Source organism: Pezoporus wallicus, unplaced genomic scaffold, assembly GCF_028554395.1.
Source record: "Pezoporus wallicus isolate ANWC-B61680 ecotype Strahan unplaced genomic scaffold, APGP_CSIRO_Pwel_v1 contig_227, whole genome shotgun sequence".
NCBI classification, from domain to species: domain Eukaryota; kingdom Metazoa; phylum Chordata; class Aves; order Psittaciformes; family Psittacidae; genus Pezoporus; species Pezoporus wallicus.
Window position 1 is genome coordinate 9,253,444 of NW_026635704.1, and position 14,015 is coordinate 9,267,458.

Sequence of the window (14,015 nt, forward strand, 5' to 3'; positions counted from 1 at the left end):
AAAAAAAAAAATCAAAGTATGGCTTATAGAAAAGACAGCTTGTTAAGGTTATGAATTGGAATAAGCTAAAAATATGTTCACAACTTTTTCATAGGTTTTTGCAGTTCGATCCGGTGGCGCTACAGGAGTTGTTGTTAAAGGTTTGGAGGATAGAAACCCTATTTCTTTCAGGTAAGACACCTTCATCTTTGCTGCCTTGGGATGGAATTCTGCAATCTTAAAATTGTGTGGTACTTAGGCCTGATCTACTGTAATTCAGGCATAAAACTTGTAAGTTAGTTGTGGTCATCTTTTGATTTTTGTTCTTTAACCTAATCTTGCAGTTAAGATGGCATGCTCTGCCCTCATGAATTTATAGTCTTTGTTATGGGGTGGGGTGGGGTGGAAGACTGAAGGTTATTAGGCTGTGGCTTCCTTTTTTACACAGCAGTGTTTTAATAAGACATGCTATATATGTGAGAGAGTGTGGGGATTCCTGCAACAGCAGTGACTTATCCAAGGATGCAAATTAAATAAAATGAAACAAACTTAAATGTGTAGAGAACCGTGATTTCTCAATTTCATGCCTGTGATTCAAGCACAGTGTTTCCAACATGTACGTTTCTTCCATCCTTTTTCTTGTTTAACCTAAATTGGATTTTTTTAATGTCTTCTTCCGTTTCCTGTGGAAGCATTTTATTTTGCAGAATCTGACCAACAGTGCTTTCAGTGAAACTTTTGCCTTTAGAAGACTGTTTTATATATGCCTTTAAGAGCGATAGCTCTTTGATCTCTGTCCATACGTAAGGAATTATTCTTTTACTTGCAAGTTACTTCAGTCCAAATATGGATGAAGCAGTTTGTAGTCAAGGTGTGTTTACTGCGATCTGTCAGGAATTACATGGGGACTGTCCTGAGAGTTGCTATTTTTATTTGACTTTGTTATTTGACTACCCTGGTGGCAAATCCTGAGAGTTGGAAATACTCAGTGAACTTCAGGAGGTTCCACAGTTTTCCTGCTTCACTAGCTCTCTGGACTTAATAACACATACTGGAAGTAGAACTACTTTATTCATGCCAGTTGTACTGATGCTTGTTTGGTAAAAATACTTTTTTTTTTTTTTTTTTTTTAAATGGTATGAAAACAGCTTCACTCTCCCTCTAACATCAGAAATTCTTCTAGAGAGTGTGTCCTAAAGGGGAGGCATATAGGCTTGTGTCAATTAGTGGTAGTTCTGGAAGTAAAGGAGCTGACTGCAGGATGTTGGTGAGTGTCACAGGACTCCAGACTTACTGGGACAGAACTGAAAACTCAGGTTTGAATGGTCCCACAGTTGTCCAGCTCTGCATCATAGGACAACAGAGCTGAACATTTGTGGTAACTTCAGGTGCTAATTCAGGACTTCTGAAGAGTTGACTGCTGTTATCTTTCAGTCTGAATTTTGAATCCTGTACTTGTCAGGCAATGCTCAAAGTTGTATTCAAAAGCATTTACATTGCACTTTTTTTCCTCTCTCTTTTTGAGGGTATATTACAGAGATCTGTAAGAAGCTATTTTAGACAGTATTTCCATAACTTCTTTCTCTGTAGGATGGAAGACAAAGGAGAAGTGAAGTGCATCAAGTTTTCCTTGGGGAACAAGATACTGGCTGTGCAGAGAACTTTGAAGAGTGTGGTAAGAAACCCGCACTGTACAGATAGGGAATTGGAGCTGAAAGTCTACTTGCAGTACCCGAGTAGAAGCTCAGACAAATGTTCCAGAGGTCTCATGGCTAACAAGAGCTGCAGTGAAAATTCCTGTATCATCCTGAGAGGCTGAGCAGGCAACATTGTTGTCTTGCTAGTGTTATCATTTAAGAAAACGTGGGGGGGGATCCAACTTCTAGAAGGACTTCCATATCAGGGGTGAAGTGGAATATAGTAAGTCATGTTTATCTTCAATATATCCAAAAGAATTTGAAAAATGAATAACTATTCTCTTGTACCTTTGTATGGATCTTCTCTGTGGTTTGTAATTGCTAATACACTTTATGGGTGTTTTTGCAGGACTTTTTGAATTTTATTCCAGATAGCCCTCAGCTAGAGTATACACAGGAATGTAAGGTAAGTTAAAGGTGCCAGGCTTATATGCCTAGATGAATCTCTACTATACTGGGGGCCTCTACAAGAGAACTAATTGGGATACCTCCCCAGCACTAACATTAAATAAATATGTAGCCACTACTGCCTATCTGAATTAAAGTAAACAAGCAGGTATTAACAATACCAGAAAAACCTTCCTCGTCTAGTCACTGTAATCCTTTCCTAGAAGGGACTGGAAATGCTATGACAACAAATGCTGAGGCAACAAATGTCAGGGTTTGGGAAAGAGAAGAGACAAAGTGCTGATGATAGAGAAACAGCAGACAGTAATTATACTAATACCAGATAGGTTAATGTGGCTGGTTTACCCTAATTTCACTGATCAGTGTTAGTAAGCTATTACCAGTTTGTGTGCCTTTTGGTATTTTTAAACAACCCTTTTTATTTTTTTGATTATTATTTTATCAGAAACATTGCTTGGTACTTTTCAGTTTTTAACTAAGATAAGTTACGTTTTGGGGTATTCTGAAGTGAATTTTTAAACATCTGATTTGCACAGATCCCTTTATTCCTGTAGACTTCAAAGATGAAGCAGTCTGATTCATTATTTAGAATTATGTGTTTGAGTAAATCATTCTAGCAAAGCATTTATGGTAGTGTTCTGAGTGAAGTCATGGCAGATACTTCCACTTAGCTCTTAATTTCTGTTAACATAAGGAACCTGCTTTTCATGGCAGGAATTGGTTGAATTTGCAGTATGATTTGAACCAGCAGAACTTGGTTGTATTTAGGGCAAAAATAAAATTTGACTGTGTAATAAACTTGTAAATCTCACATGCTGCCAAAAATTCAGGTCATAGAGCAGTTGTGTTCAATCATTGTTTTGGAAGTTTTTACACAAGTACATGATGATGATTACGTAAGTACATACATGATACAGGGTCTCCAGTTAACCAAAAGTATTAACTCCAATGATTTGGTAAATAAATTGCCTTTGGTCTTGTGTTCTTCATTTAGTAATATTAACTTATCTGAATAGTTAATTATTCCAAGTAGAAGAGTGTCTGTTTGCTTGTTTTTTAAAAGACAAAGAACGCCAATATTCTAGGATTCTGCTGGACAAGCTCAACAGAAATTGTCTTCATCACAGATCAAGGAATTGAGTTCTACCAGGTAATACAAATAACTCCTGCAGGACATATCTAGAGAACTGAAAATGTAAATTTGTGATGGTTTCTTTGAATTCCTTTCTTCTAGCTCTCTCATTGAGAAAGCAAACTACTAAAACAATAAAATTCTGCCATTTTGTTTGCAGACTGTTTTTCTTCGTGAGGAATACATTTTTGAGGCAGAGGGAATTTATTATCAACAGGTTATTTAGCACTGCTAACAGACCGTGTATAAAGGAGTATTTAGTTAAGCCTTGGGAACTCTAGATTAATGATAGATGCTCTTGGCTTGCATGTAGTATTCATGTATATGTATATGTATATTTAAATCTAATGTGAAATACCACTTCATGCAAAACAAGTCAGCATTAGGGATGATGTGTGCATGATTAAAATGCAGCAAAGAACAAATAATTGACTAGATAATGATACCCACGTGCAAAGGAGCAGTTTTCTCCTATGTTGATCTCACTGTCTGAGTTCCTCTGTGTTACGTGTATTTACCTTTGCATATGTTTTTGAAGAAATCTAATGAATAAATAGCCCTTTCTGACATTCATGATGAGGAATGTTATGAATGTCTTCCAAAGTTGTGCACTTCCAATAGTTCCAGTCCTGGAGCTAAGACATGGTGTCTCACATAATTACTAATAACTAACAGTAAAGAAAGTAACAGAAGAAGCAGCAGCATTTACTGCTGATTGAGGGGGAAAAATATGTTTGACAGCTAAGAGATAATGAATGTCAACCCTGCAAATAAAAGGGCTGAATCAAGTAAGTGTGTTTTTAAGGAAAAGTTATTTAAGCCCTTAAAATGAAAATAATTTATATACTGTCTTAGTTCTTAAAATAAAAGATTAAGGAAGCTGAGGAGTGCAGGTAGCAAAGATACTGTAATAACTTTTTATTAAAACTTCACTAGTTGTGTCAAGCTACGTGTGTTCTCCATTATGGACAGAACTTATATCCAGACCTGGATAAGGGAAAAACACAGCACCTTTCAACTTGTTAGGATCTGAGGAGGATTTGATGTGCATTTCCTTAGCTACAGTAAATTGGGGCCTAAGCTGTGATTGTCAGGTTTCTGAGGTTTAATTCTAGCACTGTAAATGCCCTTACACTTAACAGTTTCTCACTTAACATTCCTAGCAATTCTGTTGTTAGAATACTGACAGTAATACAATGCTAATATCCTGTTTTTTTTCAGGTATTACCAGAGAAACGAAGTTTAAAACTTCTGAAGAATCAGAGTATTAATGTCAACTGGTACATGTATTGTCCAGAGAGCTCTGTTATTCTTCTTTCAACCACTGTCCTTGGCAATGTCCTGCAGCCATTCTATTTCAAGGTAAAGGGATGTATTCCAAACTTCTGTGTGCTGCTTTTTAGACTGCTTCTTCACTCAAATATTCTGTTGTTTTTCCCATGCTTCTTATAAGAGGTGCGTGTGTTCACATTCTTGTAGGACTACAAGCAAAGGACAAAGCAAAAATCTATGAGGTAGTGCCAAGGCAATGGCTTAGAATTAAGTAATTTGCTCGCTGTTATGTTGCCTTCGGAAAGAGATCTGTCCAGCTACTGTTGGACCTTAAAAATGGAGGAAAAAAAATAGTGACACAATATTTGACAACTTAAATGTATTTAAAGAGATTATTTACTTTTGATATGAGCTTTGGCACTCTGTAGTACGGTAATGACAAATAAGGGCCTTTCACTTGTGACTATAATTACAACCTTCCAAATGTGAGGAGATGATTTTGAAAAAGACAGAAAGTAGCACATAAGAAACAATTATTGTCCCAAGCATGAGATGGTTGGTTTACAGTATTTATTTCTCTTGGTGTTCTTCCCTGTGGCTTGTTAGGAAAATATTTTCCTTATTGTCTTGAAAAGGTGTTTAGTGAAAACTAGAATCTGTTTTAAGTTAATCACACAGTAATTATAAGGTGAAGAATTACAGCATTTGTCTTGCTTCTGTCAAAAGATTAGTAAGATTTCTGTGGTAGTCTAAGGAAAGAGATTAAAAAGCAGTTTATTCAAATGATTTCCTGGTTTGTGTTGATCATGTGTACTGCATCCTGAAATGACATTCTCCTAGGTGGCTGGTAGAACTTGTTAGCCTCTCACAGTTTTCTTTTTAAGGGCTTAGGTCATGCTTTCCCCTCCTTGACATTTTGTGTTGAGTTGCAGCTTGAAGTTAAATAGTTCTTATTTTGCGTTCAGAAGGTAATCTTTAAAGGTCTCCTGAGAAAGGTACTGTGCTGAAATAATCTTCGAAAATAGAGCTCTAGCAAAAGCGATATTGCTGTAGCATTCACACTTTACACTCAAGAATGAATGAATGAGAATGGGAAGTCAATTTCAGTTGAAGCTTTGAAAACTCTAAAAACTTGTTTAAATATAAATTCCATAGTAAAGGCGAAGAGGAGAGAGGAAACATTATGCAGGAGCAGGGATATGCTACTGTCAAGGCAGATTGTGCATTTAGCAGGAACTAAAGGAAACTGACTGGTGGGAGGTACTGATATTTGTCCTTTCCAGTAAGCAGTTATTCATGACTTGGAGCATATACTTTGCTGGAAGAGAGAAAGGAAGGAAGAGAACTGGTATTTGAGATGCCTAGGTCAGTTGTAAATGGGATTTGTGTGGACATTTGTCTTGACTTCCTAAAATTGAAAGGTTTTTCTAGCTGAAGCTGACGTTATAAAATCAAGATGATAAAGCTGCTAAAATTGTAACAGTAGAAGCACGTGTTGAGTCACGCACTTTGCGTCAGTGCCTTTCTTCTTTTCGGCTGTTGCCACTCTTGGCCTCCTGGGAGTGCTGTTGACACAGCATTTGATTAACAGTTGCTTGAGACCTCTGGTTTATGTCTTAATAATTATTAATTTTTTCCTGCTTAACAGAGTGGAACAATGTCAAAGCTATCAAAATTTGAAATTGAGTTACCTGCAGCACCCAAGTCATCCAAGCTCAGCCTTTCTGAAAGAGATATTGCTATGGCTACAATGTATGTATCTAATTAAGCCTTCCTTGGAAAAGCATGACAGTTCAGGGGATGCTGAGAGAAGATAAGAATATTAACTTGGTTGCATCTGTTTCTTGTTCTAGCAGTACTACTGCATTAAAGGGCTTCAGTTACTGCCATGAACAAAGCCTCTAAACAGTATCCTAGAGCTGGTTTACATTAAATTGTTCTTGATTTGTACAGAAACTTTGAAAATGTTTATTTCTTTAACTGGTGTGTTGATAGAGTTGGTCACAGATGCCCAACTTGCATGAGTCTAGGCTGTGCCATGTGACTTATCAAGTGCTGGTTTAGTCCTGATTAATAGATTACCTGAGTTGGGTAATCTCACATCTTTTAGGATAAAATGTATGGCTCTAGTAGACTGGTTAGAGCTCTTATTTGAAAATAATGCTGTAATCCGATTGTCTTGTTAGATACGGACAGCTTTATGTTCTCTATTTGAGGCATCACTCAAGGACTTCCAATAGTACAGGAGCAGAAGTAGTCCTCTATCACTTACCCAGGTAAGAACAGAATGAAGAACACTCATGGTGATTCACATATAAGAGACATATTGTTTTCCAGTTTAAACAGGCTTACTGACCAGCTCTCATACTTGTTTGTTTCCATAGAGAGGGCTCCTGTAAGAAGACACACATTTTAAAGCTGAACAGAACTGGGAAGTTTGCACTTAATGTTGTGGATAATTTGGTGGTAGTCCATCATCAGGATACTGAGGTCTGATTTATTTATATTATGGTCATAGAATCACAGAATAGTTACGAGTTGGAAAAGACCTTAAGATCATCAACTTCCAACCCCACTGCCATGGGGTTGCCATGTTGTGCCTTAACTGTTGAAAGTCATGGGCAGACTTTAATAACAGTGCCTGTTAGCCCTAGAAATGCTTTTGCATGTGCTTAGCTTTGTGAAAAGCCAGAGTATTTGCAGGAACAAACCCATAAGGGTAGAAGAGATTCAAAGTTATCCATTTAGCTTGCTGGGCTAACATTTAATCAGGGCTGTTGTTAATTCCTGGAGTTTATACTTTCTTTTTAATTCCTGTTAGTTTCCTGTGATACTCTCATGCTGTACTGTGTAGGCTTTTAAGGCAGCATATGAAGAAGTAGAGTTAAATTGGATACTAAATTATGAAACCTGGGAACTTCCCATATTGGAAACATTTGAATGTTGTATGACACAAACATATGCTCCTTGAGTTTGAAGGCCCAGATCTGCAAAAACTTACATGGACTCAAGTGACCTTATGCATATGGTAGTGTGGATAGAACTTGTTTGTCTGTAGTCTCAGGAGCAAGGCTTGATCGGTGGTGAAGCTAGAGTAGTAATTTGCTGTTAACCTGTGGAAGGGCTTTGGCTTCTTGTCCCTGTTCCTGAAGCTGGCCAAGAGAAGATAATACATCTTATCTCATTAGGATGGTTAGTTGATATTTCATCTATAATTCACGTTAATTCTATACATTTAACCTAGAGTGCTTTTTCTCCAGCATTGTGGTTGAGCTATGACTATATAAACATAGAAAACAGAACCAGGGTAGGTTTATATTTTACCCTACATCTACAAATAAGGTAGATGGTAGTAGTGGAAGTCATGTTTCATTAGCACTGACAGTAAAGCTAATTTTCACTGTGCAAGGCTAAGAATGTGGTACATACTGGGTGGAAGTGTTAGTGACCCGAGTTGAACAAGACGGAACGGTAGATGTATGAGGATATCCTAGGAAGATGCAGAATTTTCCTGTTTCTAGTGTCCATAACTAAGCAGGGAATTCAAAAGGAATCTCTTGCAAGGGGATGTACAAGACAGACAGAAGGACATATACTAGGGCCTGTAGTGACAGTGTAAGGGGGAATGATTTCAAACTGAAGGGTAGATTCAGACTGGATACAAGCAAAAATTTTTTGACAGTGAGGGCAGTAACACTCTGGAACAGGTTCTTCAGGGAAATTGTGGAAGCCCCATCCCCAGAAGTGTTGCTTTGAGCAATGTGGTCTCATGGAATGTGTCCCTGCCACAGCACATCTCTTCCAACCTAAACCATTCTCTAACGGAGAAGATAAGATGAAAATATGAAAAATCGGCCTGAGTGCACCTAAATGGGGAGTAATTCACAGTTGTGAATACTAATCTTTTCTTCTCAATTGCAGACTTCAGTTATATTTGACATCAAGCTAAAAGGAGAATTTGATGGGTCTACTACTATCCATCAATTTGTACTTCCGCCTCGATCAATACAACCCTATCAAATACCTGTAGCAGGTATTACTCATATTACTATATAATAAGTATCTAACACTGTTATCAAGATTATCTAAATGTAACAGCTGGCACACTGGTGTTTCAGCTTTAGGGTGTTGGTTATTAATATTTCTATGATGCATATTTAGGAGAGGGTGAGAGAGGAAATAAGAAGGAATTGAGTGTAAACCTGTGTTCCAAGCTTATGCCTACTACAGAAAAGTAGTCAACGTTAAGACTTCAACACTTAGATTCTTCTTTGATTACCTTTCTGTTCTCCTGTCCTAGAAGTGTAGCAGATAATTACCATCAAGCTGGAAGTAGCTAGAAATAGTCTGAGCATAGTTCCACTAGCACAGGGCAAAGTAGGATAGTTCTCTTTATATAAGAGAAAGATGCTTTTAAATTGCTTCTAGAGGATCAACTGCACTTTAAATATCTGAGTTTAAGTCACTTATAGCAAGTATGACTGACAAATCTGCAGGTGGAGGTTTGTATTAAACAAAGTTTAGGATGAGACCAGTCTTCCTTTTTACAATTCTTACATAAATACAGCAGGTGACATCTATGTATGTGGAATTACAGTACTAGAGATAAGATACTTGTGCATACATGGTGTCACTTGTCTGTTTTGAAGAATTTGTTTCCCTTCTCAGCATCAGACTTTGTAGATGATCTGGCTAACATGAATGGGAGTATCATTTTTTGTCTGTGTGCTGTAGGACTGCTAGAGGTGTTATAATCTATGTGTGCTTTTCAGTGTAAGATTATAGTTTGTATTTTGTTAGCACAGGAGAGCTGTCAGAGAACTACTGGTTTTTCACCTGATGTTATTTTTTACTGCAGGTCCAGCCTCTGTGACTAGTCAGTCTCCTGTTCCATGTAAACTCTGTATCCTTTAACTACTCTACAACTGTAAGCGGCTTTCTGAAGCCTTATTCTATGTACGATTACCCATTAAGTCCAGCTTTAGCTGATTATACTTCAAGACAAAGTATGCTTTGTAAGAGACTAATGTTTTCATGGAACTATTAATTATGGAAATCTAGTATACTACTATACTTGCTCATTTGAGATACTTGCATTACTTTACTGATAGGTACACTATGAAATTGTAGATATAATTCCAAGAATAGGGTTCAAGACTTCCAAGATAAGATGACAGTAAATGGAAGTACGTTAATGTGAATAGTAGCAACAGTGTAGAATCAAATGTTAACTATTGATGTTAGAACTTTAACATTCAGATTCTTCCTCTTGGATTGTCTTTCAACCTGATATTATCATCAGTGCAAGTGAAGGTAAGCAGTGAGCTGTCTCACTCTGCTGTACTCAGTGTCAAAGGGTGGCTGGTTTATGCCTTCAGTACACAAAGCAGCTTAGAACAACTAAGCACATGTACCTAGTAAGGTGAGTACTCTCAGTAGTAATAACTGAGATAACCACATTTCTACAACTTCTCAGGGGTAATGCTGCTCTAAAACAAACTTGGGAAGGTAAATAAGTTATAATCCAGATGTGTTCTCATTTAAAGACTGAAAAGTTGGATGTCTGGGCTATACTATACAAGACAATTAACTTTTTGTTTTATTCCTTCAAATCAAGGTTACCTCTGGAGTCTTCAAGTGAAACTTGAACCCATAGTTAACCTCTTGCTAGATAAAGGAAAACTAATGGATTTCCTTCTCCAAAGGAAAGAATGCAAAATGGTTATCCTATCTGTGTGCTCTCAAAGTAAGTTCAAGTGCTTTGTCTGTATCTTGAAAATACAGTTCTGCTTGTTCATAAATACTGACACAAGTTAGCTGGGCTAACAAGTTCTTAAATATGAGATCACCTCTGAAGCTGGTCCTGGAAGATGGCATTTGCCTAGACTGCAGTTAGTAGGTTAGTTAAAGTAACAGCATGGAAGAATTCAACCCACTCCCCAGTTAGTTAAAATCTAACATGTCTGAAAGTGCTTTTTAAGTTCAGAATCAAGCTTAGAGCAGAGATAACCTTTTGAAAATGGCAACATTAAAGCCCCTGGTTATTTCTCCTCATAGTTCTCTTTTTCTTTTTATCTTTCCAGTGCTCAGTGAGCCAGAAAGGGGATCACTGTCTGTGATTGCAACTGTTTTTGACAAACTGAATCATGAATATAAGAAGTACTTGGAGGCTGAGCAAAGCTATACTATGGTAAACCATGTTAGCTACAGCAGCTTACAAAGATAGGACAATGCTATTTGCATTTCAGATTGCATCATGGTAAAGGCATGCTCTTTTCAACTTAGGAAATTCAGGTCTACCCTAAGGTCCTGGCTGCCCCAGGCTTAATAGAGAAGGTCTACCGTGCAAGGTGCACTACCCCCACTTATCAGTCCCTCGTGGCAGGTGATGCACGCTGATCTCCAGCATGACAAGTAACACACCCCAGTGTTTGAAAGCAGAAGAGGGTAGAAGCTTAAAAAGCAGCTTGGAATATGTAACTTCTGAAGTAGTTTTCAAACCAGTGATTTCATGGCACATTTTAACATTGCTCAACAGGTGCAGCCCTGATGCTTATGTTAAAACACCAAGTTCAAGCACTAACTCACATAGCACAGCCACATACTGAAAATCCTTTTAAAAGCCCAGGGCATGTGTTACAGTAAGTTTGATTCATCTCTTTGCTTTGAGGCAAACTATAACAGCTAAGTTTACACTACTTTTAAAAGCAGCTTTAAACTAAATACAGAAGCCCATACTGAACAGAATGCATTCTGTATAATGTGACCACAGATGTAAACTTGCTCAGTAACAAAACATGTTTATAGTTATATTCCCAGTGGAGAATGATCTCTGTACAGATAAGACTGACTAAAACTGTGCAACACTAGTCTTCTTTTAAAAGGGCTTTCTTCTTGCAGGTGGTAGAGGCAGGTCTGAGTAGAAGTAATCCACTCCTGAAACGTCCAGTTCGCACTCAAGCAGTTATTGACCAGTCTGACATGTACACACATGTTTTATCTGTATTTACAGAGAAGAAGGTAAGTGTTAGCCTGCAGAAGGCTTTATTGTCAGGATTAGGTATTTTGATGCCCATCCTTATGGGGAGTCATTAAAGGGGGAAGCTATGCAAGTTCCACCTAACACTTACTTTCTTGTTCAGGAAGAACCTCATAAGTTCACTATAGCAGTCCTGATGGAATACATTCGCTCTCTTAACCAGTTCCAGATTGCAGTTCAGGTAAAGTACTTACACATGCCATGTGTATCACCTTACTTCATGAAATGACATGGGGTTTCTAACCAATCCTGGTCATATGTCCAAGTCCTGAAGACTGCTACCTTCTAGACAGTAAAAACTGGTATTGAAATATACCTTTGATGGTGGTCTTCCTGCATTTACAGCATTACTTGTACGAGCTGGTCATCAAAACCCTTGTTCAACACAACTTGTTCTACATGCTCCATCAGTTTCTGCAATACCATGTGCTCAGTGACTCAAAGCCTTTGGTATGTAAGACAAGTTATTTCAATAAGCTAGTGATAGAGATGGCCAGTCTTCAGAATCTTAAGGTTATTTCTGCTTTTGGCCTAGGCTTGTCTGTTACTGTCCCTGGAAAGCATTTACCCTCCTGCACACCAGCTCTCTCTGGACATGTTAAAAGTAAGCATTTCAGACTATAGTAACTCCATGTCACATGTGGGTTAACTTATCAAACAACTTACCTGACCAAGCTTGAAGTGACTAGCTAGCATCTCAGTCACATGTTAGAAGCATAGTCTTACAGCTATGATTGACTTCACAGAGACTTTCCACAGCAAACGATGAAATAGTGGAAGTTCTGTTGTCCAAACACCAAGTTTTGGCTGCCTTGAGATTCATCAGGGGCATTGGAGGACATGACAGCATTTCAGCCCGCAAATTCCTTGATGCAGCAAAACAAGCAGAAGATGACATGCTTTTCTACACTATATTCCGATTCTTTGAGCAAAGAAATCAGCGGTTACGAGGAAACCCTAGTTTTACACCAGGTAAGCAATAAGCAATCAGATACTCAATTGTGCAAGTAGAATTAAGACTAGTTTCACTTCCAGTCAAGTATGAATTACAAGATAAAATTTGTGGTGCTTTTTAGCCTGTATTTTAGATGCCTTCAAGCATAGTTCCAAAGTTAACTTGTCATATCCCATTCTGCACTGCACCCAGGAGTAAAGAGACTGAGCCAAACAGGAATTTGCAGATTAAGCTAACCTGTTTGACCTGCAGTTGCTTGCACTTCTATGCTTAGCTGAGTCATTATCGCTGATTAGCGCTTTCTCCTGAAGCCAGAAGCTGGGTCAAGAAACCTTAGAGTTCAGTTGTTTGTTTCTACAGATGACAAAAATTCAAGGCTTGTTTTGTACTACAGTTCTTCTTACTTCAAAAACCAAGTTACACTGGCTTGCACCAGCAACACAGTATCACCAGAGAGCCTGTAGGTGCAGAATCCCACTCCAAGATCTTGTATCTTGGCAGTAAAGAACTTGTGGATATGAATCTGCTTGTTAAATACTGGAATTAGATCAAACAACTGCTTTAGCACAAGATTCCTTGTCACAGAACAGGAGGTAGCTCAGTATTCTACTGCTTTAAAATTATTAAACTCCTTTACTTAAAGGCATTAAAGATAAAAATTAGTCCTTATGAACCAAGGTAAAACTACAGTCTTGTTTCCAAGTTTTAAAGTTAATGTCTGTCTCCCCTCCTCTCCTTAGGTGAGCACTGTGAAGAACATGTCACCTTCTTCAAACAAGTTTTTGGAGAACAAGCTCTCATGAAGCCCACAACATTCTGAAAGACTCTTCCACTGAAATGTATAAACTTAATTTATTGCGTTTAAGTAGATTTTTGAACTACAAAATTGCTATTTTATAATAAAGTATATACAAGACATTTTGGCAAATAGTACTAAAAATATTACAACTTGTGATGGCTTCCCCCTAAAAACAGAGACAAAAATTGCATTGACCTGCATTTAAAATCAGTGTCAGTGGTTTAGCAGTCCATTCTCCTACACATCACCTCCATTTCATTGACAAAATAAGCTATTCAAATCTCAATACAGGTGGTTCAGGTTTCTAGAGGAAAAAGGCGCAACCTCTTGACAACAGAAGTGTTTTAGTAATCTTAACACATCTAGTTTTAGTAATACTGTTACATGAGCCACACGTAGCATTTCCTGAGTTTAAAGCTATGCCCAAAGCTGCAGCTGATCTTTTAGTTGAATCTGTGCAGGAGTCAAGTCAGTGGTGGTTACAGTGTGATAGTCATAGAACATTGCTGCGCTTCAGTTCTTAAGAAGAGCTGGGCCTAAGCCACAGTTCATGTAGTCCACTGAACACCGTTTAAAAAACTAGAAGTAGAGGAGTCGCTCCCGTTCTGTACCTCTGTTCCTCTCTTGTGCAGCACTAGTTTTAGCTTTATTTACTGATGGGCCTGAGAGAGAGAGAAAACAGAGTTAATTCCCAAGTCTCAGCATTGCAGCTGATCAAGAAGCACAGGTGAGCT

At 38.0% G+C, this 14,015-nt stretch overlaps 2 protein-coding genes across 4 annotated transcripts in view; one reads left to right on the top strand and one right to left on the bottom strand.

The window, feature by feature from the left end:
- On the top strand, positions 1-13,400 carry RMC1 (regulator of MON1-CCZ1). Of its 3 annotated transcripts, none has more exons than XM_057397613.1 (19): positions 1-171; positions 1,570-1,654; positions 2,026-2,082; positions 3,148-3,234; positions 4,438-4,578; positions 6,137-6,240; positions 6,675-6,764; positions 6,873-6,978; positions 8,410-8,521; positions 9,347-9,391; positions 9,748-9,801; positions 10,106-10,234; positions 10,572-10,678; positions 11,389-11,508; positions 11,631-11,708; positions 11,873-11,977; positions 12,063-12,131; positions 12,274-12,499; positions 13,223-13,400. In XM_057397613.1, the coding sequence occupies exons 2-19, from the start codon at positions 1,571-1,573 to the stop codon at positions 13,300-13,302; spliced, it is 1,794 nt and encodes a 597-aa protein (XP_057253596.1). In that variant the 5' UTR covers positions 1-171; position 1,570; the 3' UTR covers positions 13,303-13,400. The 3 variants fall into 3 exon arrangements, with proteins under 3 accessions (XP_057253596.1, XP_057253594.1, XP_057253597.1); XM_057397611.1 differs by lacking the exon at positions 1-171 and adding an exon at positions 178-1,079; XM_057397614.1 differs by lacking the exons at positions 1-171; positions 11,631-11,708; positions 11,873-11,977; positions 12,063-12,131 and adding an exon at positions 178-1,079.
- The window catches only part of NPC1 (NPC intracellular cholesterol transporter 1), a 27,379-nt gene continuing 26,679 nt past the window's right edge, over positions 13,316-14,015 (bottom strand). Inside the window, exon 25 of the mRNA XM_057397610.1 lies at positions 13,316-13,943. Coding sequence (XP_057253593.1) covers positions 13,861-13,943 — 83 coding nt within the window. The 3' untranslated portion in view covers positions 13,316-13,860. The remainder of the gene's footprint in view (positions 13,944-14,015) is intronic.

Excerpts from the sequence above, each read along its gene's own strand:
- RMC1 (XM_057397611.1), top strand. The coding sequence starts at position 1,054 with ATGCCAGTTGTACTGATGCTTGTTTG. Across the intron at positions 1,655-2,025 it reads AGAGAACTTTGAAGAGTGTG|GACTTTTTGAATTTTATTCC; the intron begins GTAAGAAACCCG and ends GTGTTTTTGCAG. Across the intron at positions 6,241-6,674 it reads GATATTGCTATGGCTACAAT|ATACGGACAGCTTTATGTTC; the intron begins GTATGTATCTAA and ends TTGTCTTGTTAG.